Genomic DNA, 23,947 nt, shown 5'->3' with positions numbered 1-23,947 from the left:
ACAGCGAAGGCGGCGGCAACGGCATCGGCCCATTCGCCATAAGCGCCGGCACCTTGATGTCCGGCTTTGGCAGCAGCAGCGACGAGGATGACGAAGAAGGCGATGTCGACGAGGAGGATATCAATTCCGAGGTGAGTGGCATTTTGACGAAGGAGCAAGAGCGAGAACAGCGAGAGCAAGGACCAGAGCCCCCCCAGACCGGTGGGTTGAAGGTGCCCTCGGACGATGCTGTCATGCTGTCGCCCGAGGTCGTCGTGGATCCCCCAGGCACGTCCCATACCGATGTGGACATAGTGATGGAGTCGCCCCCTCACTCACCTGGGTTGAGCGCGCGTATTGCCGGAGACACAGTGTCGCAAGACTCTCTATCTTAGCGCGGTAGAGCCATCGAGATGGAAGCAGGTGTTGACGTGGCATTGCCGAATGAGGTGGATCAAGAGCTGGATGAGGAGCTCGAGCAATTTGGCGATCTGGATCCCAGGATCATATCTCGACTCCTCGGCAAGACCCGCGATTGAGGTAGGCGGGTTGTGCTGGGCTGGCGGGGGGCTTTGAAGCTGGTGTTGCTGTTTGTTGTGTTGAATGGCGATGGGGCATCTGCTGTATTCTGACGTGCCGCGACGCTGGTGCAAGCATGTCCCTGGTGTTCTCGCTCGCGCCGTGGCTCTCATCTCCTTTGTTTCTCTACACTCGTGGGATTGAGATGCTGATGTCGTCCTCACAGTTTCGCGCGTACACAGACCCCAGCAACGCGGACAGCTCGCTTGCGCCTCCTTCAATACCTCCCCCGCCACCGCCACCGCCTCCTCTGAACATACCTCCCTCCCGAGCTCGGAGGCAGCTAGCTGCAAGGCTTGCGTTGCATCAGAAGAACAACAATGAGACCGCAGAGCCCTCATCTGCTTCCCATCACGATGAGGGCGAGGGTGACGACGATGACGATGACGACCTCAAAGATCCCTTTGCCGATGGGGAAGACGACCTTGACGATGATGACGATATACTTCGAGAAGACGGGCGGGATTCCTGGTGGCGAGGAGTTGTGCGAAGGAAAGCCAACGAAGAGGAGCGCAACCTGGATGAAGACAACGACGATGAATTTGGAGATTTTGCTATGGCCGAGGATAATGACGAGAAGCCTGACGAGAACGTTGTCTTAAGACCGCTAGCAGTCAACCCTGCTAAGGACGGCAATCGGAGTCTTAGTGGTCTCTGGCCGTTCAGCACCAGGTCAGAGCAAGCAGCCCCGAACGAACCAGAGTCGGCGGGCGAATCATTGTCCGAAAAGAAGCCAGAGTCCGAGGCTGCTCCTTCGGCTGCGGTTGAAGTCAAAGAAGCGAAGCGGAGGACTAGCATTGAGGACCCTGATGACGACGAACCCGTCAAGGTCTGACGTTCATATATGCATGACTGGGCTGGGGTGCTGTTGGAATAAGTAGGAAATGCATTAGACGATGACGGATCCGCAATGCCGTTTGGACAAACAAGACGGTTGCTATGATGAATGGAGAGATGTATACTATACACATTTTCCGTGCCCGTTGGGCACAGCAACGTCGTTGAAATGCGCCCACTGGGTATCGGACTGTAAAAGTATGGAATGCTGCTTGGCTTTGGGTGATCTCTATCTGAGGTGACACTATTATACCTGCTGCCCCTCACGCAAGGAGGGGAAACCAAGTCCGTACATACACAACGTGTCCGCCTCGTCCTTTGATCTTTGGCTGGGGTACGCACATCATGGTTGTCCGAGCATTATTTTCCTTCGCGCTGGCAATATATGTCGGAATTTACCTTAGAGTAAAGTGTCCTGCCAAACCTATCGTGTACTGTATACTTAAATGTGTTCTAGGTGATTGGGAAACGACGGCCTCAGCCTCAGATTGGAGGAGGATGATGATGATCACACAGGCACGCACCACTTTGTCGGAGGGAGTAGGTGCATCCGCCACAAGCTTCTATCGTCCTGCTAGTCAGATCGACAGGAGAGGCCTCGTGGGATCCTTGGCTTGTTCAAGTGGTTGTGCCGAAGGTGACTAGCGACGTCCGTTCGTTGGCGGGAACAGCTGAAAAAGGTTTCAGGAGATGGTAATAGTAACGGAGCAAGTGATTACAATTCATTCGGAAAAGCAGTGCCTCAAGACAACGAACGAAAAGGTCAAATGCATTCTAGTGGTGAACCATTGCCTATACGTTCGCTATCGCATCGTGGACGACCATGAGGGCAGCGTGGCGAGCATCTCCTAAATGTTCCACGATGTTCAAGCCCGAGCATAAGTGAGAAACCATCTAACTGCTCTGATTCCCGGCACCTTAGGTAATCCTTATTACTTTCATACATGATCACAAATTATTGCACGATACCACAAAGACTATAAGCGCTTGGTCTATTGGCGATCGCCTTACCCTGTACCACAGAATTGCCTATTTTATGATAGGGATGACCGCTAAATTGATCGTCAGGAGACAGAAGTTCTGGTTTGAAAAAGTTCTGTCTTTATCAATCATCCTTGAGCTAGCTGCAAGTACGAAGCTCGAAGCTCGAAGCTTGCCGTCGTAGCTGCAGGGCGATGAAGGGTCCCTATTTCAAGTCCCTACGCTCATCTTTGCAATTTTACACTGTGGGCTACTGCGTACTATGTACCTGTTTGTGGGCGCTGCCCAACCGTCAATCATTCGCACTTCGCGTTGAGGAAGGAGCGTCTGCCAGATAATCTGCGAAAGCTTGCAGGCTTCAACATAATAATTACAATTCTAAGGGACATTAAGTAAGTAAGTACGTACATACGTCATTGCGTATGGAGTGGGTGGCACTTTCCGTCACAGGGCGCATGGAAAGAATCCTTCAGCAGCAGCGGCAGCAGCTTCACTGCGCTTCGCTTCACCCTCTCTGTTCAACTGTTGGCCATGGCACAGAATCTACCATCACTGTCCAAATCCCACCATAAGGCTCACATCACTAAACCTGTCAGCTAACCCAGCTTGCTGATCAGCTTCGATAATTACTCCACCAGCCCCCAGCTCGCAGCCCTGGCGCGTCGCATATGGCTGCTCCCACGTAAGTATCTTGCTGGCTAGCCCCAGTCAGGCAATCTGCGGTGCCAACGTCGGATCCCACAAGACCAATCCATCGAGCGATCTGCTTGCTTCGTGTCGAGATGCGCCGCAGAGACGCGGTACTGGCTCACGAATGCTCTGAGGCCCTCATCATGCCTGCAACCCCCGGCTCCAAGCGGGCCGGAGCTGCCACCACATGTGCAGCAGTCCAGTCCAGCATCGCCGTCTGGAGTCAAGGATGCTGGGGCTGTACATGCCAATGCGGCTGGCACAGGCGATTGCTGGCTCCTAGCGGGCCGTCTTCACCATGAACATGGCTTGCACAAGATCCCTCCCAGCGTCAGTAACGTCATCCCAACCCAACATGAGCCACCGGCTTTCTTACATAGGAGCGATGGGGCCTCAGCGGCCACCGCGATCCCTTTCGGGCAACTTTCTTCGATTCTCACCTAATGATTGCTTCAATCCTTTTCATTCCGTAAGAACAGACTCTGTGATATGCTCCGTATACACACAAAGAGCCACTCTCATACACCAGTGCTCGTTCTTCTTGCTATCGGGCTTGCAAGAACCTGAAGAAGCGCTTCGCAAATTGTCTGCCGAATAGAGCTCAGCCTCGTGCTGGATCAGAGGCTCTTATATCGAGCCAAGGGTCACTCTGGATCGATTGCCCCTCGCCTCTCTCCTTGCTCGCGACTTGTCTGCCTGGTTGCAGATATTCAAACGGCAGAAACCCTAAAATAAGGTCGTCGTCAAACCGGCCATCTCTTAAGTGAGTGGGACTGGCTGGAGCATGCCACAAGTCTTGTGAAAGTTACGCATCGACCACGGACCTCGAGTCCAAACAGCACAGAGACGCCAGTTATGGCTCACCCAACACGGCCGCGGCCCGACAGGGTTCCCACCGAAATCCCACCAAGCGAGTCAAATTCAGATCGCCTTCTCGTTGGTATAGCAAAGACATTGAAGATTCCTCAGAGCGACATCTTGCTCTCCGACTCTTTCACCGACTTGGGAGGCAACAAGGAGTTGGCTGCGAAGTTGGAGCAGCGCATGCAGCGCTACGGTGTCAGAGTCAGCAGCGAGGATATTCTGCGCTGCAAGACATTGGCCGAACTGCAGGCACACACAACGTCGATACACGACTCAGCTTCAAATTCCTCGCAAAACACATCGAAAAGAACCTCGGCTGATACGGAAGCGTCGCTCAACGAGCCGGAACGGGTCTTCACGCCTACAAAGGGCCGGGAAAACCAAGAATCTATCTATGGACCACCTCCAGATATTGACGTTTGGAAGGACGCGCCACCTCGGGAAGGACAGGGCGCTCATCAACAGGCTGAAGAGCCGAAATCGGAAAAGGCTCTCGGCAAAGAGCCCTCCAATAATGTTCAAATCGATCTGGACGATACCGCAGAGCTTGTTCAGTTTCTGAGCTCGGTGGCTCGCGGCGAGTACTTCTGTCTTGTCAGAGCATCAGCCGGCCCCTTTGAGCACCAACTCGTTGCCTTTGTCAGCACCCGCAACCAGTCCGCCAGTGAAGCCGAGGGTATCTCGCTGCCCCCCGAACGCGATTATGAAGCAGTTGAAGGAAGAATCAAAAGGTTCTACACGGCTCTGCGTGAATGGGGCGGAAGTGTGCCTTGGCCTGACGTCTGGGTCCCCCTGCACTCAATGATTACCAAAAGCAATGGCAAGCCTGCGACCCGAGCATTGCAGTGGTGGCTGAGGAACTTGACGGAGGATGTTGAAAAGCGTGTTTTGAGTCTTCAGCGCCTGCTTAGTCTGCAGCTCCTGGACCGACCGCCGAAAGGAGAGTCACAGATTCAAGAACAGGCGCAGCAAGAAGCGCCGGTTGCGCTACCACCTCCAGCCCAGGAGCAACGCCCAGCTCCTAGCCGCGAACAGGCTGCGATCGCTGGTTCGCCCCAAGTCGAACAGGCACATCAACCCGAACCACAAGCGCCTCAGTCCGACAAGCTGATGCGCCGGGCGTCCAGAGGACAGCCAGACATTGTTGTCTTCAAGCCCGAGCCAATTCCCGAGGAGGATGAGCCGGAAGAAGAGATTGAAATCGCCCTGCAACAGGCTAAAGCAGTACCCGCGGCGACCAAGATTGCCAGACCTGGGGTGCGCGACTCTATGGGTCTCAAAATCCGTCCCCGGTCGTATTCCCAACAGGACTCGCTCATCATCCAGAACCGACTATCGACCACGCGACCTGAAAAGACCTTCTCCATGTGGGTAGAAGATGAGTCTGGTCGTCTCGAGGTTCACGAGCAGATGGCAGACACTCCCGACGATGTAGAGTTTTTCCCTCTCTCTGCCATGCAGCAGCTTTTCTTCCGCACCTCAATGAACCTCAACCCCAAGCCCAACTCGATCACCGAACCAGGATGCCGATTCAGTCAGAGCGTTCTACTTCGTGTCAAAGCTGACTCGGAATCACCCGACGTTGAAGCTGCTGTCGAAGCATTGGTCAATCGCCATTCTATGCTCCGGTCTCGATTTCGCCTCACGCGTGAGGGCTGGGCTCAAGTCATCCTTCCCGAGTCGCGGAACACCTATCGATACGGTCATCATCAGGTCACGGACGAAAATGAGATTACTGGCGTTGTGGAACGCGCGCATGCGTCTATCAACCCCATAAATGGTCCTATATTCTCTGCCGAGCACATCAGGGCAGGCGATAATCAGCAGTTCATCTTCCTAGTAGCCCACCACTTGGCTATTGACTTGGTTTCCTGGCGGATTGTGATTCATGACATGGACGAGCTCCTACGCGAGGGGACTCTGCTTTCTAACCCATCGATTCCCTTCTCGAACTGGATAGAGTACCAGGGCTATGAAATGAGCCATCGATTGGTGCAGCCCAAGCTCCCTTTCGAGATTTCACCGCCGAGTCTGGGCTACTGGGATTTGGATCTTGACGGCAATGTGTACGGCAACACGCAGCAGTTTTCTTTTGCCCTCAACTCGGAGCTGACGCACTCACTGCGGACAGCTTGTCGCCAGGTCTTCCGTACAGAACCGGCAGACCTTCTATTGACGGCTTTGCTTCTTTCATTTTGCCAGACATTCCCTGATCGCGAGGCGCCGATATTGTGGACTCAGGAGCATGGGCGCCAAACCAAGAACGAGGACTTCAACATCGACGAGACTGTCGGATGGTTCACCTCATTATGTCCCATCAGCCTGATGGCTAATTCAGACTCGGACATTATGGAGCTGCTCAAGTTGATGAAGGACACTCGCAAGGCGATACCCAATTCCGGTATCCCCTTCTTCAACACTGAATTTCTGACTCCTTCGGCGCCCTTCACTACCATTCCCGTCGAAATCCTCTTCAGCTGCGTCGACAAGATGCACAAACTCCACCGCAAGAACGGGGTTTTGGAACCTGTCGCGAGGCCAGACCGTGTTGTCGATACAGTCACCTCAGATATCGGCCCTAGCGTAGGCCGGGTTGCTTTATTCGAGATCTCCGTGGCAATCGAAGACGCCGAGGCCAGGGTGGAAGCCGTTTACATCAAGCCCCAGCGTCAAAACCGTATCGAACAATGGCTCAAGCAGTTCGAATCATTGGCTGTTGGCGCTATTGGAAAGCTCAAGATGACGGGCCCTGAGCTAACACTGGCCGACGCTCCACTTCTGAGAACTACGTACAGAGGACTGTCACAGATTGCGGAGGATCGTTTGGAGCAGCTTGGACTTGACAATGTCGGCGAAATAGAGACGATCTATCCAATCAACCCATCTCAGCAAGAGATCTTGATTGCACAGAGCCTCGACCCGGAATCCTTTTGGAATCATGCCATCTATGAATTCAGCACTTCGGAAAGGAAGCCTGTCAGCCAGGGCAAGTTGTGTGCCGCATGGACCAGCATTGTCGAGTCACACTCAGCACTGCGCAGTGTGTTCATCGACAGTGTCACCGAAGACGGCCTATTTGACCAGGTTGTTCTCAAAAAGATTTCTCCTGAGATGCTGTTTCTCGACAGCGAAAGCCCTGTCGAAACATTGGAGAGTCTTCCAACGCTGAAAATCTCGTCAACACGCCCTAAACACCGTTTTTCCGTATGCAAAACGTCCGCGAAGACATTTGTTCGCATCGACGCTAGTCAAGCCATTTGCGATGTGAGTTAGGTTATGAAAGCAAGGCAGTCCATTACTAACAGTCTCGACAGTCTATCGCTATCGACAATCTCATTACTCGCTTGAGGATGGCCTACGCGGAAGAGACCGACGAAGCCGGCGACAACACCCTCCTATTGCAAACATGGTTATATCAAGCTACGACCTCGGACACATCGCAGATCCTTGAAAGCTGGCAAGGACTACTGGCTGACACTAAGCCTTGCAACTTCCCTGCACTGACAAGCAAGCCCAGCGATCACATACCGCCTCGTTCGCGGCCTTTCGGCCTCGAGGTGAAGTGCGCTGAGCTCCAAGAATTCTCCAGACAGCGTGAGGTCGAGGTTGTTTATGTCCTCCAGCTGGCATGGGCCATTGTGCTCCGCGTGTACGTGGGCATGGATCATGTCACATTCGGCTATGAGGCCGCTGGAAGAGATGAGAAACAAATGCCCGGCATCAAGCAAGAGATTGGGAGTTTTGCTGCGCAGACACCCTGCACAGTTGATCTGAATCCTGGACGCACCATCATCGAGTGTCTGCATAGCCTGGGCGAAGTTGCTGCCATTGCAAGGCAAGGCCGCAACCCGACCATGGCAGAGATCCAACATGCCCTGAAGCTGAACACCGACGACGTGTTCAATACATGCTTGTCAATGAGGGACTTTGACAATGCACGCCACAAGTATCCCGAGTTGGACGCCGCGAGCTTCCGAGCGAACCTGGTCACGTCCTCGCGCACATCTGACACTGATCTGTCCATGTCCACCATGTTTATCGACGATCACCTTCACGCCGACCTCGCCTTCCGTCGCATGACGCCTGCCCAGGCGCAGAATATTGTACACACATTTGAGAGAGCCATCCGCGTCATTCTCGACACCCCCACGCAGAACATTGGCACCGTTGACCTATTCACTGATCGCGACTATGCTCAGCTCGTTGTTCAAGACTTCGAGTCCAACCCTGTTGGAGATAAGGTCAACACGACACTGCCTCAGCTCATTCTTCCTCACGCCCAGTCACGCCCTGAAGCGCCTGCCATCTGCGCTTGGGACGGCAACATGACCTACCACCAGATGACCTACTGTGTCTCGACCTTGTCGACGTACCTCCGAAACATTGGTATCACGCCTGGAATGCCTGTGCCTGTTGTTTTGGAAAAGAGCAAGTGGGCGCCTGTCATCATGCTCGCGGTTCTCAAGGCTGGTGGCACTGTCGTCAGCCTCGATGCTCATGATCGCAGCGCTGTCGAAGCTTCAGTGAAACAGCTCAATTCTCGCATTGTCGTGGCCACGGATTCGGCGTGGAATGACATTGTGTGCATTGTTCCCAACCTGGTTATTGTCAACGAGCGCTTCTTCTCCATATTACCACCCCAGGTCTCGATTCCTGCACGGGACCCGACTCCTGATCACGGTGCTTGCATCATCTACTCGCCCGGAAAGTCCCAGTCGGGCGCCTCAAGGAGCTTGTTCTTTACTCACGCTTCACTATGTGCAACATTCAAAGCGCAGGGCCCTGCCCTAAAGCTGAACAGGGACAGCAGAGTCCTGCAGTTGGCGGCGTTCAATATCGATATTGCCCTCGTCGAGATCCTGGGCACTATGGTTCACGGCGGTTGTATCTGCATCCCATCTGCCAAGGATCGACAGGACAATCTGGCTGGTGTACTGGCCAGCATGAACGTGACTTGGTCGTACATGACCTCGACGCTTGCTCGCCGCATTGACCCTGCGAAGGTCCCCAATCTCAAGACTCTTTGCTTCCGAACTCGCCGGCTGGACGAAGACACGCGCAAGTCGTGGATGCCGAACCGACATGTCCTTTTGGCCTACGGAGCGCCGGATATTTGCCCTCTAGGCATTTCTATCGCCGAGATTAAGGACAGTAACAACACTACCATGATTCCACAGCCGCTGGCGGGGAGATTTTGGATTCTCAATTTGGAAGACCCCAAGAAACTGATGCCGCTTGGTGCTGTTGGTGAGCTGGCAATCGATTGTCCGCTGCTGACGCCTCACAAGTTTGTTCCTGGGCAAATCGCGGAGGCACCGTCTCGAACCGGCACTGCCGAGAGCCCAGGCAGGATGCGCTATCTCAAGACGGGTCACCGCGTGCGATATTTGGATAACAAGAGCATTCAGTTTCTCTCGAGCATGCGCGATGATGTCTATATTGATGGCACTCGCGTATCCGTTTCTGACATTGAGCATCAACTTCGCCGATGTTTGGGCTCCAAGTACGACATCGTCGTGGAATCAGTGACCACGCATGACTCCATTCAGCTTTTGGCTGCGTTCTTGGAACTCGGCGATGACCTCGAAGAGGGCTCTGAAGATCTCGACCAGCTTCGCGCCCGCACCAAAGAACGCACGCAACTAGCCAAAGCACTGCGCAGGGCCTCTTCGCCAACTGGAGGGGCGAAGGGGCTGGCTATGGAACACATCCCTTCAGTCTTCATCCCATTGAAGCAGTTTCCCATCTCAAGCTCGCTCAAGGTTAACAGGCGCAAGCTGCAGAAAATGGTATCAATTATGTCCTATTCACAATTGATGGGGGTTGCAACAACTGCCAATGCTGAGGAGGCTGAGGCTGCCGAAAAGCCTTTGCCCTTGACACATGTCGAGGAGCGCATGCGGCACGTCTGGGCTGGAACTCTTGACATCCCCCCTTCCAAGATCAAGAGCAACGATAGCTTTCTTCGGCTGGGAGGCGACAAATACCTTGCCAAGAAGCTAGTGGTGGCAGCTCGCCGGTCGTCCTTGACCGTCACTCTGAACGATATCCTCGGTGGTGCCTCTCTGACAGAGGTTTGCCAAGCCATGGCCGCCGCTGACATCAAGCCTGCAGAAGTACGACGGTCGCCTCAACGCACCGAGAGTATGATCGACTCGTTCAAGATCCCCAACATTGAGGAAAACTTTGTCAAGGATTACGTTGCGCCTCAGATGAAGGTCCATCATCGAGAAGTGTTGGACGTTGTGGAGGCCTCGGCTTATCAAATCCATGGTTTGGAAACTCGCATGTACGGCAAGAAGGGCGGTATCAAATGCCTCGTCTTCAACTTTAACGGCTCGATCCGTGCGCAGAAGCTGCAGACGGCGTGCGAGACTCTGTCCCGCTTGCATCCCATCTTCCGTACTGCCTTCGCCGTTCATGATCGTCATGTCTACCAGGTGCTCCTGGACGGTTTCCGTCCTGAATTCCAGCGGTACCCTTGCCCTGCGTGGTGTCTGGGCAGTGTTGCCGACAATGTCATCGCCGAGGATCAAGATGTCGACTTCAAGCCAGAGGAGCCTGCCACCAAGTTCACATTCCTTGACGCTGGCCAGCAAAGTACCTTGATCGTCCGCCTCAGTAGCGCGCAGATTGACGAAGCTTCGGTCACGCTTCTTGTGCAGGAGCTTGCTGCGCTCTACGAAGGCCACGGCAATGTCTCGTCCAGGCCCAACTTCTTCGAGTACACCCGCGCAGCTCAGGGAGCTAATAACCAATGCACCATTGACTTTTGGAGGGAGAAGCTTGACGGCGCCAAAATGACACAGTTCGTCGCTCATGCGAAACCCTGCCCTCCTGCATCTGACATACAAACGCTGCGCCAAACCATTCAGATCGATCCAGTCTCTGAGTATGGGCTGAACTTTGGCACTGTCCTCAAGGCAGCATGGGCGATTGTGCTCGCCCAGTACGCTGCCTCTTCTGACGTTGTCTTTGGCGTCGTCACTCAGGCGCAGAATATTCCTCTGCCCGATCGCTTTGATACGTCCACCATGATTGCCCCCACGGCCAATATTGTCCCCATGCGCGTCAGATTCCCCGATACGCAAGAGACGCCACTCGACTTTATGCGTGTGGTGCAGGAGTCACGCACAGAGGCACGAGCCCATGAGGGCATGGGCATTTTGGAACTCGTTCAGAAATGTACGGACTGGCCCTACTGGACTCGCTTCAGTACCGTCGTGCACCACCGCCCCCAGCCTCCACCCGATGGTGCCACTACCTTGAACATGGGCGACACGACTTTCACCCACACGGTAATCGAGCCGGGTATGCAGGACCTGCCAGATATTCTGATCCAGACCACTACCGACGGGCCTCATACGGTCAACTTCGAGCTCAAGTACTCCGAGGGTCGTGTCCCAAGCAGCTTCGCAGAGGATGCCCTTCGTGTGCTGACCATTGCCGTTGACATGATCACCAGCTACGATACAATCGAGAAGCCAATGGTGCAGTCTGCCATAGAGATCACTCGTTCAGCGCCCAAGATCCCCGTCGCCTTTGGGTCCCCCATTGTCGGAGGCGACACTCCCAAAGGCCATCAATCACTCCCTCACGACGAACGCCAAGCCCTGCAGTCCCTCATATCCGCCGTCTGGTCAGGCGTCATTGACCCCAAGGCACTCGGCGTGCCAGATGACCAAGTACACAAGGCCAACTTTTTCGATCTCTGGGGCTCGGTGCTGCCCGCACAGACATTTGCCGACCGCATCAACGCCGAGTTCGTCAAGCAGCCCATCAAGGGCCTGAACAAGCTCCGCGTGACGCCCGCGGAGATTATTGAGCATCCGACCATGGCAGCGCAGTACGAGCTGATCGTCAAGAAGATGTCGGACGCAGGTATCGTCTCGAGCATCACACGCCGCAAGCAGGTCATGTCGTGGGCCAACGGACCCAACGGCGGCGTCAATGTGGCATCGGCCAACAATCACGCGGCTCCGGGTGGCAGGAGTACGCCTACGGAGAACAAGTGGTCGTCCAACAACCAAGGCGCTGCTCGCAAGAGCACTCTCGGCCGCCTCCGCGGCCTCCAACACAGTGGTAGCGTCCGTGACCTCGGCTCCAAAGCAGGGGACTGGGTGCGTCGCCACCGCTCATCGCACAAGTCACGCGACAGCGTCGGGTCCGGGCCAAAGGGCGTGATGATCAGCGAGCCTGTCCCAACTGAACTGCCCCCGCGTGCTCTGGAGCTGCAGCATGAGTACAACGAGCAGAACGGAGGGCGTTCGACGCCCATCCAGAATGAGGGTCGATCGTCAACACAGATGATACTGAGGTCGGATACTCTTGGGCCATTGAATCCGCAGAGTGGAACGGCGCAGCAGCCAACGGAATTGGCTGTTAGCCCCATGAGCCCCTCGGCAAGAAGGGCGAGTGGTGACTCGAGCAGTACGAATGAGGAGAGCCCAGTGTCGCCTCTGGGTCCAGCTTGGTTGGCTACATGATGAGGTTGGTGATTTGATTGTGGCAGTGTTTGTTTGGCATCTCTGCATTGGATTGATAGTGCTCTATGGCATCTGGGCGTTCATGGATACTACTTGCTTGTCTCTATTACTACACAGAAAATTTCACCTCACTTCATTTGCCCATGACAGCAGCAGATCATCAGTTGACTCATCTATTCAGCAAATTCAAATACGGCATGTCAAACTCAAAAAGGAGGATCGGGGGTATAACTAATCCAAAATCGCCGACCGTTATCCCCATACACAATTCAACAAGTTTCGCCAGTCCCTAGTAGATGACTCCAAAGTCCAGATGCATTCCCAAGTTCCCAACGAGATCCCAAAAGTTTTGACAGGCCCATAACACCGTTCTGCAAAATCAAGCCCCGTGCCCCAATTGTGCGTCGAAAGAACAGAATGCTGGCTCAATGGAAGTCGCCTATCCGTGGACCAAAGTACTCCCCGGGCTTGAGCGTCTTCAATGTACATGCCTCGCCCTCGCAGCCTTCGTATGGGATGTTGTTGCCCCACCATTCAAACTCCGTCTCCGTCCACTGGAGAGTGAAGAAAATGAGGATGCCCGCAATAGCGATGCCGCACGACCAAGCTGCCGAGAGGACGAAATTGTACTAGGATTATGTTAGCAGGAGATTCGGTTGTACAGTAATCGAGAAGGCATACCTTAGACCACAAGCCGAGGAAGCGGGACTTGAGGTAAATCCACGATAGGTAGGCAATGGGAACCGATGGCCAGACATATGACATGTTGTACGGGGCCCAGACTATCCCACCATACATGATGGCGACGGGATGAATCTGGCGAGCCCATGTCAATTTCGGGAACTTCTTGTGAAGTATGTAGAAAAAGACGACAATGATGACACCGAGAGGGAACCCGATCAGTGTCTCGGTGTACTGGCCATTGTGGCCCCAAATCTTGGTAGGCCCAACAGTGCCCCAAAGGACGGAGGCAGTGAAGAAGGTGTTAACACCAGGGCAGGTCAGACGGAACTGAGCATTGGGCGTGCAAACATCGTTAATGTGTCGCATTTGGAAATTGAGGACGCCAACACAGACGAGGGTTCCGACAAAGGTAGCCACCATTTGTGCGCAAAAGGTGTGGCGGGGCGGGATCTTGACGTAATGTGCGAGCTTGAGGTCGTTGGAGAACCACACCGCATGGGCGCAGGTGACATAGCCGAATGACTTAAAGTAGTTCATCGCCAGGGCGTTTCCCTCAACGAAGGATCCACCGATAAACTCGGCCAGAACGTTGAGTGTGACTTCGATACCAGTCATGGCCTTGATGATGCCGACAGGGATCACGAAGACTATACAGAGGGCCAAGCCGTAGAAGACGACCCCTGGAGATGTGTTGGTATCCCAGCCCTTGATGCCGGCAATACCAAGCCCGATGGCAACGACAAGGCATATAAAGTACCACCACTCAGGCACCTCGGGGTACTTCTTCATCAGACGGTGATGAACGTCGAGTTCAGACTCGTCGGTTGCCACCTTGTTGCGACGGAAACTGTTGACGAGGCCTTTGAAGCCAGTGACCATCTCGCGGCGATGATACAAGGCCGCGTACGTCAACGTGGAAGTGTAGACGCCAAAGAAAAACATGTAAATGACCACGTTGCCAGCGCCCAGGAACGGAGGTGAGTATTCCTTGTACTTCTCGGCGTCGAAAAGGCCTTTTTCGTTGGTGGCCAAGGTGACGTTGTACAAGTGACCGAAATGGTCGTACACTCGGTTCGTGTTGATCGGCAAGTACCCTGTGTTGTAGACGTTACGATACCAGATAGCAAGCACAACCCACATGGACGCGAAGGCGCCCAAGAAGCGGTTGATGGTGCTGAAGAAGGGGACCATGAGGGGATCAGATGAATCCCACAACAAGGTGTTCCAGTCCCAGGTCGGGAAAGGGTTGATGCCGAGACCGTTGTTGAATCCGACAATGGAGTTGAGAACCATGTTGTTAGGCGCAATCCAGCTCAGCCAGCTAAATTTAGACAAGGCGGTAACGATATAGCCGGGGAACCAGAACCAAACAAACATGGCGCCGAACATGGCATAAAAGAACTTGATACGCGAAATGCGCCATGTCGTACCAAGAGGTCCCTTCACTGGAGTGTTCTCGCCGGTATGGAAGGCGGAGTTGAGGGCGATGGTGACCAAAGACGCGGGCCACACGCAGTAAGACGGGTAGACGATGAACCTCCGACAGATTCCCGCCATTCCGTAGCCAATGAAATTGGTACTCAAAGCAATGAGAATCTGGTAGGCCGCATGAGCCGCATAGGGCTGATCGAAATACTGCGGAAGGTATTGGACCCAAATGATGTAGTTGGTGTATGGTGTGTTGTACGCAACGTTGGCCATTATCGTAATGAGCATGTGCTCCTTGCGGTGGAACGGTCCAGGGTTGAGAGTGTGCCTGACGCCGAATAGAGTGAATCCCTTGTCGGGTAGCCAATTCTCGCATGCCTTACCCAATGGGTAAGCCAAGAGTTGGGCAACATTGGCCATCACTCTGATTGTTGGTTGACGGATGTCGAACAGCTGGTTGACGAAGGCGAGGGCCAATGAGAACATCAAGCCGATTGCCCAGCTACGGATCGTTGACGAGGGCGCTTTGATATCGTCGTGGTTGTCGACGACGGCACGGACTTCGGCATACGGACTGTTGGTAGTGATCAGAGCTGCCTCCAGCTTCATCTCGGCAATCAGATCCTCGTGTGCGGCATATTTATTTTTTTCGTCGTCGATATCGTCTTGCGGTACGAAAAGATGCTCATTGTCAAGAAAAGCCTTGATCTTGTGGAGAACGACAATCGGGAAGTTGGGATCGAATTCGTGGACTCGATGTACGCGCATTATGATGTCGCGCACCTCTGCGAGTGTCAGTCTGTCGGCCAACTCTTGCGCCTCGAGGAGGTCGTCTTCGGTGACATGTAGATCTTGGCCAGCGCGCTGTGGCAACTCTTGGTCGTCATCCTCGACCACATATTGGGGCTGCTGGGACTACCGTCAGTTTCTCACGCCTTCCCTCCGAGCTGGCGGTGCATGGGATTATCCTACCAGATGTGACTCGATAAAGCGCGGCGGCTCAGAGGTCCCAGTGGACGACGAATCCGTGGTATGCGAATGTATGGCCGCGGCCTCGACCGTCTCGGCTGACCTTCCTTTCTTCTCCTCATCGGCCATGGCAGTTGATTTTTGCAAGGCGCAAGGCCTGAATCACGAGAAGGGTGCTCTCCGAGCGGGCGCGATTGCCAGGACGTGGCTGTGGCAGTGGATTCGGCTATGTTCGCCAAGGTGATTGCGCGGCTGGCTGGGCGATTGACTTTGCTCGCTGCTTTCGTGAAAGGCAGTCGCAGGATGGATTGCGCACTTGGCGGCGTTGGATAGCGGAGGGGCCGCCTCGAGCGACCGGGTGAGTGTCTGCCGGCCGGGTCGACTTGAATGAATGATGATGGCGATGCCGTGTCGCAACGAAATAAGACGCAGACCCTCGAGGATCGCAGGCTGGGGACTGGTTTGGAGGGAGAGAAGTGAGAATGGAGATGAGGTGCCAAGTCGATCAATGAACGGGACGGCAGGCAGACTGGGGGGATCAACCTGATGAATGCAATGGAAAGACTGCACGACTGCTGAGAAGAGGGGGCGGTAGCAGGTTAGGTAGCCTACAGTAGGAAGCGCGACCGCTAAGTCGGTGCCAAGCCGCCCACGGCAGCGCTGTCGAAGCCTACAACAAATGACATTCAGTGGGTTGCGCATCGATGTCCCCTCAGGCACCCGCAGCAGTCGGCGATGCCAAGACGGATCACGGAATGGTCGGTCTGCGCACTGTGCAGATGCAGCGTCCACGCCTCGACCCTCTCTGCACATACGTCCTTCCAAGTGTTATGAAGGAGAAGAGAAGACACATATGCTGCCAGATGCCCTTTGCTGTCGTCTTGTCACGTTTCGGGCTATGTGGTGAACCGAGCACGTACGTAGCGTGGTGAATGTCGTTTGTGTCGCAACAGGCGAATATCCGCGCTCATGAACTCGTAATCTGCTTCGCCTCTGCAACTGTGGTCCTGCACAGTGCTATCTCGCAACTGCAGCCCGACAGCACGGCCTTGGGCAACCCTCGACCCCGGATTTATCTTTCTAGAACATGAATCGCAATGCACGGAGAGACTATAGTGCTCTGTGTTTGGGCATTCCGTATGCAGTGAACACGGAATTGTCGGCTTCAGTCACCGACTTTCATCCCGACGCTCTCATCAATATCCGCGGACGTCAATGGAAGCAGGTCAACAGCTGCAGCCGCACTCTCTCCAGCCAGGATTGCAATCTGTCCGCGATGTGAGACACGCAGATCAGTATGATTCTCCTACATACAAACAGGAGCCATGACGGCACACGGCGAGACATGGACTTGAAGGACAAAAGCTGCTTCCACCAATCATGGCGGGCTCGACAAAAAGTCATCAAGTGTTGCGACAAGCCAATGTGACAGTTGTCGGTCGGCCACGCGCCGACCTGGCTGGCGATGGATCAAACGGCAAACCGGCATCCACACAATTATTACTATTATGATCGAGGCCCGGCTGTTCGGCACCGCCCGCTGGTGCAGTGCACAAACGCTGCGCTACGAACTTATGAAGTACGTACCCAAATTGCAAGACCACTGCCAACGGCTATCGACTTTGAAGTTTTCAACAAGATGGCATGCTGTTATTAACTTGGACGGACGGTGTGTGTGCAGTGAGGACGCATCTCGAATCCCACGACTGTGGCATGGCGCGAGCACATAGGCTAGTTTTACAGAATTCACAGACCCAGCAACTCTTCAGACGTCAACGGTTTGAAGACAACGGCACCGCACCTCAAGTCATCTTCGGTTGTCGTGGTTCACTTCAGGTTGCCGGCTTCTTCTTGCTCGGACAAAAGGCTAATTGTTAATGCTGAAACCTCTGCCGGCCCTCACGGCAACACGGCTCAAGAACTGGTCGATCTTCTTCTGTTGCAGCTTGCATTTGTCGTCTGTCTGCAAGCTTCACCCACGGATATCCGGCAGACCAACTACCTTACGACTCGACTTTATATCACATGGTGCAGCCGCCAAGGCAATCATACGGCTCTTTGCGGCCATCGTGCACTTTGACCCAAGCCTTCCACCTGGAGGGCAAGTTCGGCATTGCTGCCGCGGGGCCCTGATTGATCATTACTTATACGGAGGACGGCGTTAAAAGTTTTTGGTCGCTAAGACGCTAGAAGATCAGGGATTAGCTAGACCTATGGAATTTTTATACTATATTAAGTATAAATCTACTAAGCCGACTTTCCCCTTACTATCGAATATTATTATAATTAATAAAATATAACTATTTTTTCTTTTAAAGCCGACTATAAAGATACCGTATACCGATATTATAATAAGGGCTATAATTATAAGCCTTAAGGCCTCGAATAAGATTACTATCGAGGTAATAGCCTTTATAGGTATTAGTAAGAGTATAATTAATACGATATTTACCCGCGCTATAGCGCGAGGCTTCGACCTTACCGTCCGGCCGATTATCCTTATAGACGCCCTCCTTACCGATAACCCTTATTTTAGCTATCTTTCTAAATAAACTACTATTAAAGAAAAGGTCTTAAAGCTTATACGCGACGATCGATACGGAAGAGAGAAAAGCTATGCTAATATTACTAGCGATTTTAGTTACTTCGGTATCGTGTTACGACCCAATATGCGGCCACTGACGTATGTCACGTGGGCCCCACAATTTCGTCGTACGAACCCATTTATATTCTTTATATAGTAAAGTATAAAGCAGCATACTAGCCGCCTAAATAAGCGATATTCGTATAAATATCGTTCGTATAAATACCGGTCGCACGAATCTTATTCGTACGACTAAGGCCCTACTATTTTATACTAATTACTTTAGATTATCTATAAAACACTATAATCCGGATTATCGCACTTATCTTATAAGCCTTATAATCCACGGGTATTATTTACTTTATATAATAATCCCCTTAGTATATAGGAAGCCTAGCTTTACTATAGTTAGTCTTTACTAGCTCCTTAGCTATTAATATAATTATCTACGTAAGATCTACTATCTCGTATATAGACTATAACCCGACCGCTTAAGTTAATAATATCCTAGTATACTTAGTTTATAAACCAACCTTAGATCTACCTACCCTATAGTTAGTCTAACCCGAACGTTATATATTAATAGCTCTTATTTAATATACTACTATATTAAGTACTTAAGTAATACGATACTATAGCTAGCGAATCCTCTAAGATAACCCCTAAGTCCGCCGATAAGGGCAAGGCTACGGCTAAGTATGCCGAGCCCTCTTAGACGGCTTAGTCTATAGACTTAGACTCGGACGAGTCCGATAACGAGGATACGAAGATCCTTAAGGGGTAGATCTAAGAGTTATAAGGGTAGCTATAGTAAGTCCTCGATATATAGGCCCGTGATAAGTAGTAGTACGACGAAGCCTATTATTCTTTCTACGAAAGAATAACCTTATAATAGTAGTAGGCCGCCTAGCTAAGAAACGAGATAAATAGCGTAAGTAATAATACTATTCGATAGGCTACTAGTAAGGACCTAAGAGAGATTATAAAGCCACGCTAACTAGGATTATTCGATAGTATAACTAAGGACCTTTAAGGGTTCCTAACTTAGGTTAGAGCCTACTAATAATACTTCTTATTTATCCTTCGTATAGAAGAAGATAAAGTACGCTACGCGGTAGGATATTTATTAAGAGCCGCTCTCGTATAATTTAAACCTACTCTTAGGGACTTCGTAATTAATACCTATTAATACCGAAAATAAGAGACGAAAGATATCTTCGCGTATTATAATAACTTTAAAGAAATATTAAAGGCGACTTTCGGGACTATCGACGAAGAACGCCTAGCTAAGAACTAGCTAAAGGCGTTAAAATAAAAAGGGTTAGCCTTGGATTATAGCGCCTTATTTACCTAAATCGCGTCTAGGACTACTAAGAGTAAAGGAGATAAAATAGCCTCCTTCTACCGAGGTCTTAAGGACGAGGTTAAGGACGAGCTATATAAGGAAGACCGACCCGCCACCCTCGCGAGCTATATCGCGATAGCCGTTAAAATCGATAACCGATAATTCGAGCGATAACGCGAGAAGAAGGGATAGTACTTTATTAATATCTTAAACCGCGATCGTAATAGTAAAAACCGAATCTACCCTAATATAGGACGACCGCGATTCTACTAGAGCACGGCTCTCGGCGGAACCTATATAGGACTAATAAATCTCGACGCGATAGAACGAAAGCTCGCCGCGATAGATAAAAAGAACCTTACTTACTATAACTACGGTAAGAAGGGATATTTTACGCGCGAATACCGTTCCTTAAAGAAGGAACGAAGCTAGGGCTAGAAACTAATCCCTAAAGGTAAGTATAAGTAGCTAAATATAACTAGGTCCGGATACGATATTAGCCCCCCGTAAAATATAGTATCCTCTAGGGAGAAAGAACGATAGAAGTTCCTCGAAGAAATAAGGAAGGCCGGAGAAGAAATAAAAAAGTAACCGGTACCTTACGAAGCGTTATACTAGTTAGGATACTACGACGATAGCTACCTAACCTACCGGGATAGTAAGGAAAACTTAGGATAGTTCCCTAAGGTACTACGCGGGTCTCGCGTTCTAGCTATAATATATAAAGTTACTATAGGACTAGGGTAGTACCTAGATAACGTAGATAAAGAATTATCCGATACTAACTCTATAGATAGCGGCGAAGAGCTCTTATAAAAGAAATAAATACTCGAAACTAACTTATTACACGGACGAGCAACCCCACGAGAATAGATAAAGGTAGCGATAGATCGGTACGACCCTCTACCGCAAGGGGAAGATCTCTAGATAGTTATCCCTGCTTAAACGCTAAACGGAGGAATTAATTAAGTAATAGACCGAAGAATAGTCTTAGGAGACGACCTACGTATATACCTAGATATACTAAAATACTACGAACTCTTATAGATTTCTTATATATATTACTTTTGCAAAATATATATACTTAATAAAGGAAGGTATTAAGTTTACTTAATTAAGGGACTAGCTACCCGCGTTATTAACGACTTATACGAAAAATATAAAGTAGAGTTCTATAAGTATATATATATAGAACCTAGTATAGGATATATAATACTAAGGTAGTTAGCGAAATACCCCGAAGTATATATACGAGACTAAAAGACGTGGCGTAGATATTAGTTAGTAAACTACCTACGATACGCTAAGGCAAAGGTATTCGATTAGTATAGGACTAAGGAATAAAAAGAGATAGAAGAGCTCCGACGATATAAGAACGCCGTAAAGGTATTACTCGGTATTAAGATAGTTAAGAGTAAGGAATACGCCTTAAGCTACGGATAAGGGTATAGGGGATATAAGAAGCACCCTAACGGTATAAGATTATTATTTAACCCTACCGAATAAGTAAACCAAGACTATATTAACTAAGGTAAGATAAACCGCGAAAGATATACTAGAGCGAAGGAAACGCTACGCCTACGATATAGGATCGGAGCACGAGAATACCTTATTCCGTAAGGAAAGGCATATATATAGTATATTATATATAGGTATTACGAAGGATATATATTAGACTACGGAGTCTACTACTACGGGTATATATATTACTCGTACGAAGAGGAAGGGAAGCGATACCCCTCGATATACCTAGAGTCGTACGGTAGTAGCTATATATACGACCCTAAGGATAATACTATCGATATAGAATACTACCTATTAAAAAACTATTAATATCGCCTATAAAAAGGGCATAAGATAACTAAGAAAACCTAAAGACCCTCTACTCCGTAGAGATAGACGGAGAATAAAAAACGGTTTTAGAAGTCTAGATTAACGGATATTACCTACGAGTACTATTAGATAATAGAGCAATAGGAAACTATATCTTACTAGCGGTAGTTAACTAATACACGCTGCTATAGAATTATAAGGCTCGATTATATAAGTTTTTTAACGTCGAAGGATAAAGCTTCGATTATAATAATAGGACTATCGACCGCGAGACCGATTATCTTAACGTAGCGATATAAGGATACTATAAAACAATCGTCTTCGATATTATAGACTTATATAAATACGATATAATACTAGGTTACCTATAGTTAACGAGAAGTAATCCGGTAGTCGATTAGCGCACTAGCTAGTTAGCGTGGATAGATACGATAACGCGATAATTATTATTTAGCTAGAAGAAAGCGAATATTCGCGACGACTTAGCCTTTAGAGTATTTTCATAGGAAGATATAAGCGAGCCGAAGTAAGTAAAAGCTATAATATCGACCGAGAAGGCGTTATAACCGGGTATATAATATAAATAAGGAAAACGAATTATCGCTAATATTATATAAAAGATATTCGAAGTAAACTAAGCCCTATAAGAAGAAAAGAAGAAAAAACCTACGATAGAAGAAGAACGAATAAAGAACGTACCTCTAGAATATCGCAAATATAGTAGGTTATTTAAGGAAACCCTCGAAACGGGTATTCCCTAATATAGTTAATAAGATCACGAAATCTATCTTAAAATTAGAACCTCGACTAAATTCTATAAACTCTATAACCTTAACTAGAAGTAACTTAAGATACTACGAGAATATATCGACGAAATACTTAAGAAGGGCTATATTCGAACCTCTACCTCGGAAGTAAGATACCCCGTTATATTCGTGCCGAAGAAAAATAAGAAGCTACGATTAATCGTAGACTATCGGTAGCTTAACGATATTACGATCAAAGATAAGATACCCCTGCCGCTTATTAACGAGCTTAAGGATAGACTTTATAGCAAGAACTAGTTTACCGCTCTTAACCTAAAAGGAGCCTATAACCTAATCCGTATAAAAAAAGGAGACAAATAGAAAATAGCTTTTCGCACTAAGTTCGGTCTATTCGAATATTTAGTAATATTATTCGGCTTTACTAATACTCTAGCTACTTTCTAACGAATAATTAATAATATACTTAAGGAGTACTTAGATATCTTCGTTATAGTATATCTAGATAATATCTTAATCTTCTCGGAGACCCTTAAAGAATATAAGGAATACGCTTATTAAGTACTAAAAATACTTTAAGATACGAACCTCTTAGTTAACCTAGAGAAGTACGCGTTTTATATATAAGAGACTATCTTTCTCGGATATATAATTAAACTAAATAAAATCCTAATAAAATAAGCAAAGATTAATATAATTAAGGAATAGCCCTTACTAAAAAATAACCTTAAGGAAGTATAAGTATTCGTAGGGTTCGTAAACTACTATCGGCGCTTTATACGCGACTTCGCGAAGATCGTAGTACTACTTATAGAACTCACGAAAAGTAAAAAGGAGTTCTACTTCGGAAAAGAATAAAGGAAGGCTTTCGAAATATTACGAGATAGTATAATATCTAATACTATACTTATAACCTATAACCCCGAAAAGCCACTCGAATTAGAAATAGACATATCGGACTACGTTATAGGAGCGTAGATTAGCTAACGAGACGATAACGGTAATCTACGACTAATCGCCTTCTTTTTAAAGAAACTCCACGGCGCGGAACTAAACTACCCTATCTACGATAAAGAATTCTTAGTAATTATCGCCGCTATTAAAGAATTTAAGTATTATATACTAGGAACGAAGTTTAGGACTAAGGTTTATACTAATTACTAAAATATCTCTTACTTCGCTACGATATAAGAACTTAGCTCACGATAAGTACGATACGCTAAATTCCTAGCCGAATACGATATTAAAATTATCTATCGGAAAGGATCGGAAAACGGTAAAGTAAACGCACTTAGCCGCCGACTAGACTACGATACTAAAGTATAAAAAGCAAAAGGCTAGATACTTTAATAAAATAATAAAGGAAACTATATATAAATAGTACTTAACCTCCTTATATTTAGAGTCGAAGTAGATATTATATACTACGATAAAATACTAGGTTAGGTATCTAAACACGAAAAGGAAGTACCGGACGACTATATAATAGAAATAGGAAAAGGACCCACTAGGAATAGACTACTCTAGATACTACCGCCGCTACGCGATAAAATCTTAATTAATATTTATACGCACCCTACGGTAGGATATTAAGGAGTTAGGAAGACTCTCGAACGAATACGACGAACGTACGATTACTAAGGAATTAAAGTAGATATCGTACGTATCGTCGGATAATACGAAGACTATGCACGTAGTAAGGCTATACGGTATAAACTATATAGAGAACTAAAGCTACTACTAATACCTTTAAGACTATAGGAATTAATAGCCTTCGATTATATTACGAAACTACCTAAATTAAAGGAACTAGGATCTAACGTCGAATATAATAGTATATTCGTTATTATAGACCGAATAAGTAAATTCGGATATTTCTTACTATACTAAGAAGTAATAGATATAGAAATACTTATATATATAG

The 23,947-nt window shown here is 49.3% G+C and overlaps 3 protein-coding genes across 3 annotated transcripts; 2 read left to right on the top strand and 1 right to left on the bottom strand.

Annotated features, from left to right (window-relative positions):
• The first annotated feature begins 76 nt into the window (after positions 1-76).
• On the top strand, positions 77-1,567 carry F5Z01DRAFT_260196 (uncharacterized protein). The gene is made up of 2 exons (XM_046258577.1): positions 77-519; positions 725-1,567. The coding sequence occupies exons 1-2, from the start codon at positions 424-426 to the stop codon at positions 1,391-1,393; spliced, it is 765 nt and encodes a 254-aa protein (XP_046115584.1). The 5' UTR covers positions 77-423; the 3' UTR covers positions 1,394-1,567.
• A 2,535-nt stretch (positions 1,568-4,102) lies between these two features.
• F5Z01DRAFT_727838 (uncharacterized protein) lies at positions 4,103-12,416 on the top strand (the record flags this gene model as incomplete). Its single annotated transcript, XM_046266675.1, has 4 exons — positions 4,103-4,978; positions 5,306-7,194; positions 7,245-11,876; positions 11,937-12,416. The coding sequence occupies exons 1-4, from the start codon at positions 4,111-4,113 to the stop codon at positions 12,414-12,416; spliced, it is 7,869 nt and encodes a 2,622-aa protein (XP_046115583.1). The 5' UTR covers positions 4,103-4,110.
• Positions 12,417-12,628: 212 nt separating this feature from the next.
• F5Z01DRAFT_260060 (OPT oligopeptide transporter protein-domain-containing protein) lies at positions 12,629-15,757 on the bottom strand. The gene is made up of 3 exons (XM_046258575.1): positions 15,501-15,757; positions 13,098-15,434; positions 12,629-13,045 (listed from the first exon to the last, which is right to left on the bottom strand). Exons 1-3 carry the CDS (start codon positions 15,624-15,626, stop codon positions 12,842-12,844), a joined length of 2,667 nt encoding a protein of 888 aa, XP_046115582.1. The 5' UTR covers positions 15,627-15,757; the 3' UTR covers positions 12,629-12,841.
• Between the last annotated feature and the right edge of the window lie 8,190 nt (positions 15,758-23,947).

This window comes from Emericellopsis atlantica (genome assembly GCF_019669845.1).
Source record: "Emericellopsis atlantica unplaced genomic scaffold F5Z01scaffold_25, whole genome shotgun sequence".
Taxonomy (NCBI): Eukaryota; Fungi; Ascomycota; class Sordariomycetes; order Hypocreales; family Bionectriaceae; genus Emericellopsis; species Emericellopsis atlantica.
Note: the sequence above shows the minus strand (reverse complement) of the source record. Positions and strands in the feature narration are given on the sequence as shown.

What these genes read in the sequence shown, in the direction of transcription:
- F5Z01DRAFT_260196 (XM_046258577.1), top strand. Translation starts at nt 424, where the DNA reads ATGAGGTGGATCAAGAGCTGGATGAGGAGCTCGAGCAATTTGGCGATC. An exon ending in CGGCAAGACCCGCGATTGAG is followed by an intron (nt 520 to 724) that starts GTAGGCGGGTTG and finishes TCGTCCTCACAG; the next exon opens with TTTCGCGCGTACACAGACCC.
- F5Z01DRAFT_260060 (XM_046258575.1), bottom strand. Translation starts at nt 15,626, where the DNA reads ATGGCCGATGAGGAGAAGAAAGGAAGGTCAGCCGAGACGGTCGAGGCC. An exon ending in GCTTTATCGAGTCACATCTG is followed by an intron (nt 15,435 to 15,500) that starts GTAGGATAATCC and finishes TAGTCCCAGCAG; the next exon opens with CCCCAATATGTGGTCGAGGA. An exon ending in TCCTCGGCTTGTGGTCTAAG is followed by an intron (nt 13,046 to 13,097) that starts GTATGCCTTCTC and finishes ACATAATCCTAG; the next exon opens with TACAATTTCGTCCTCTCGGC.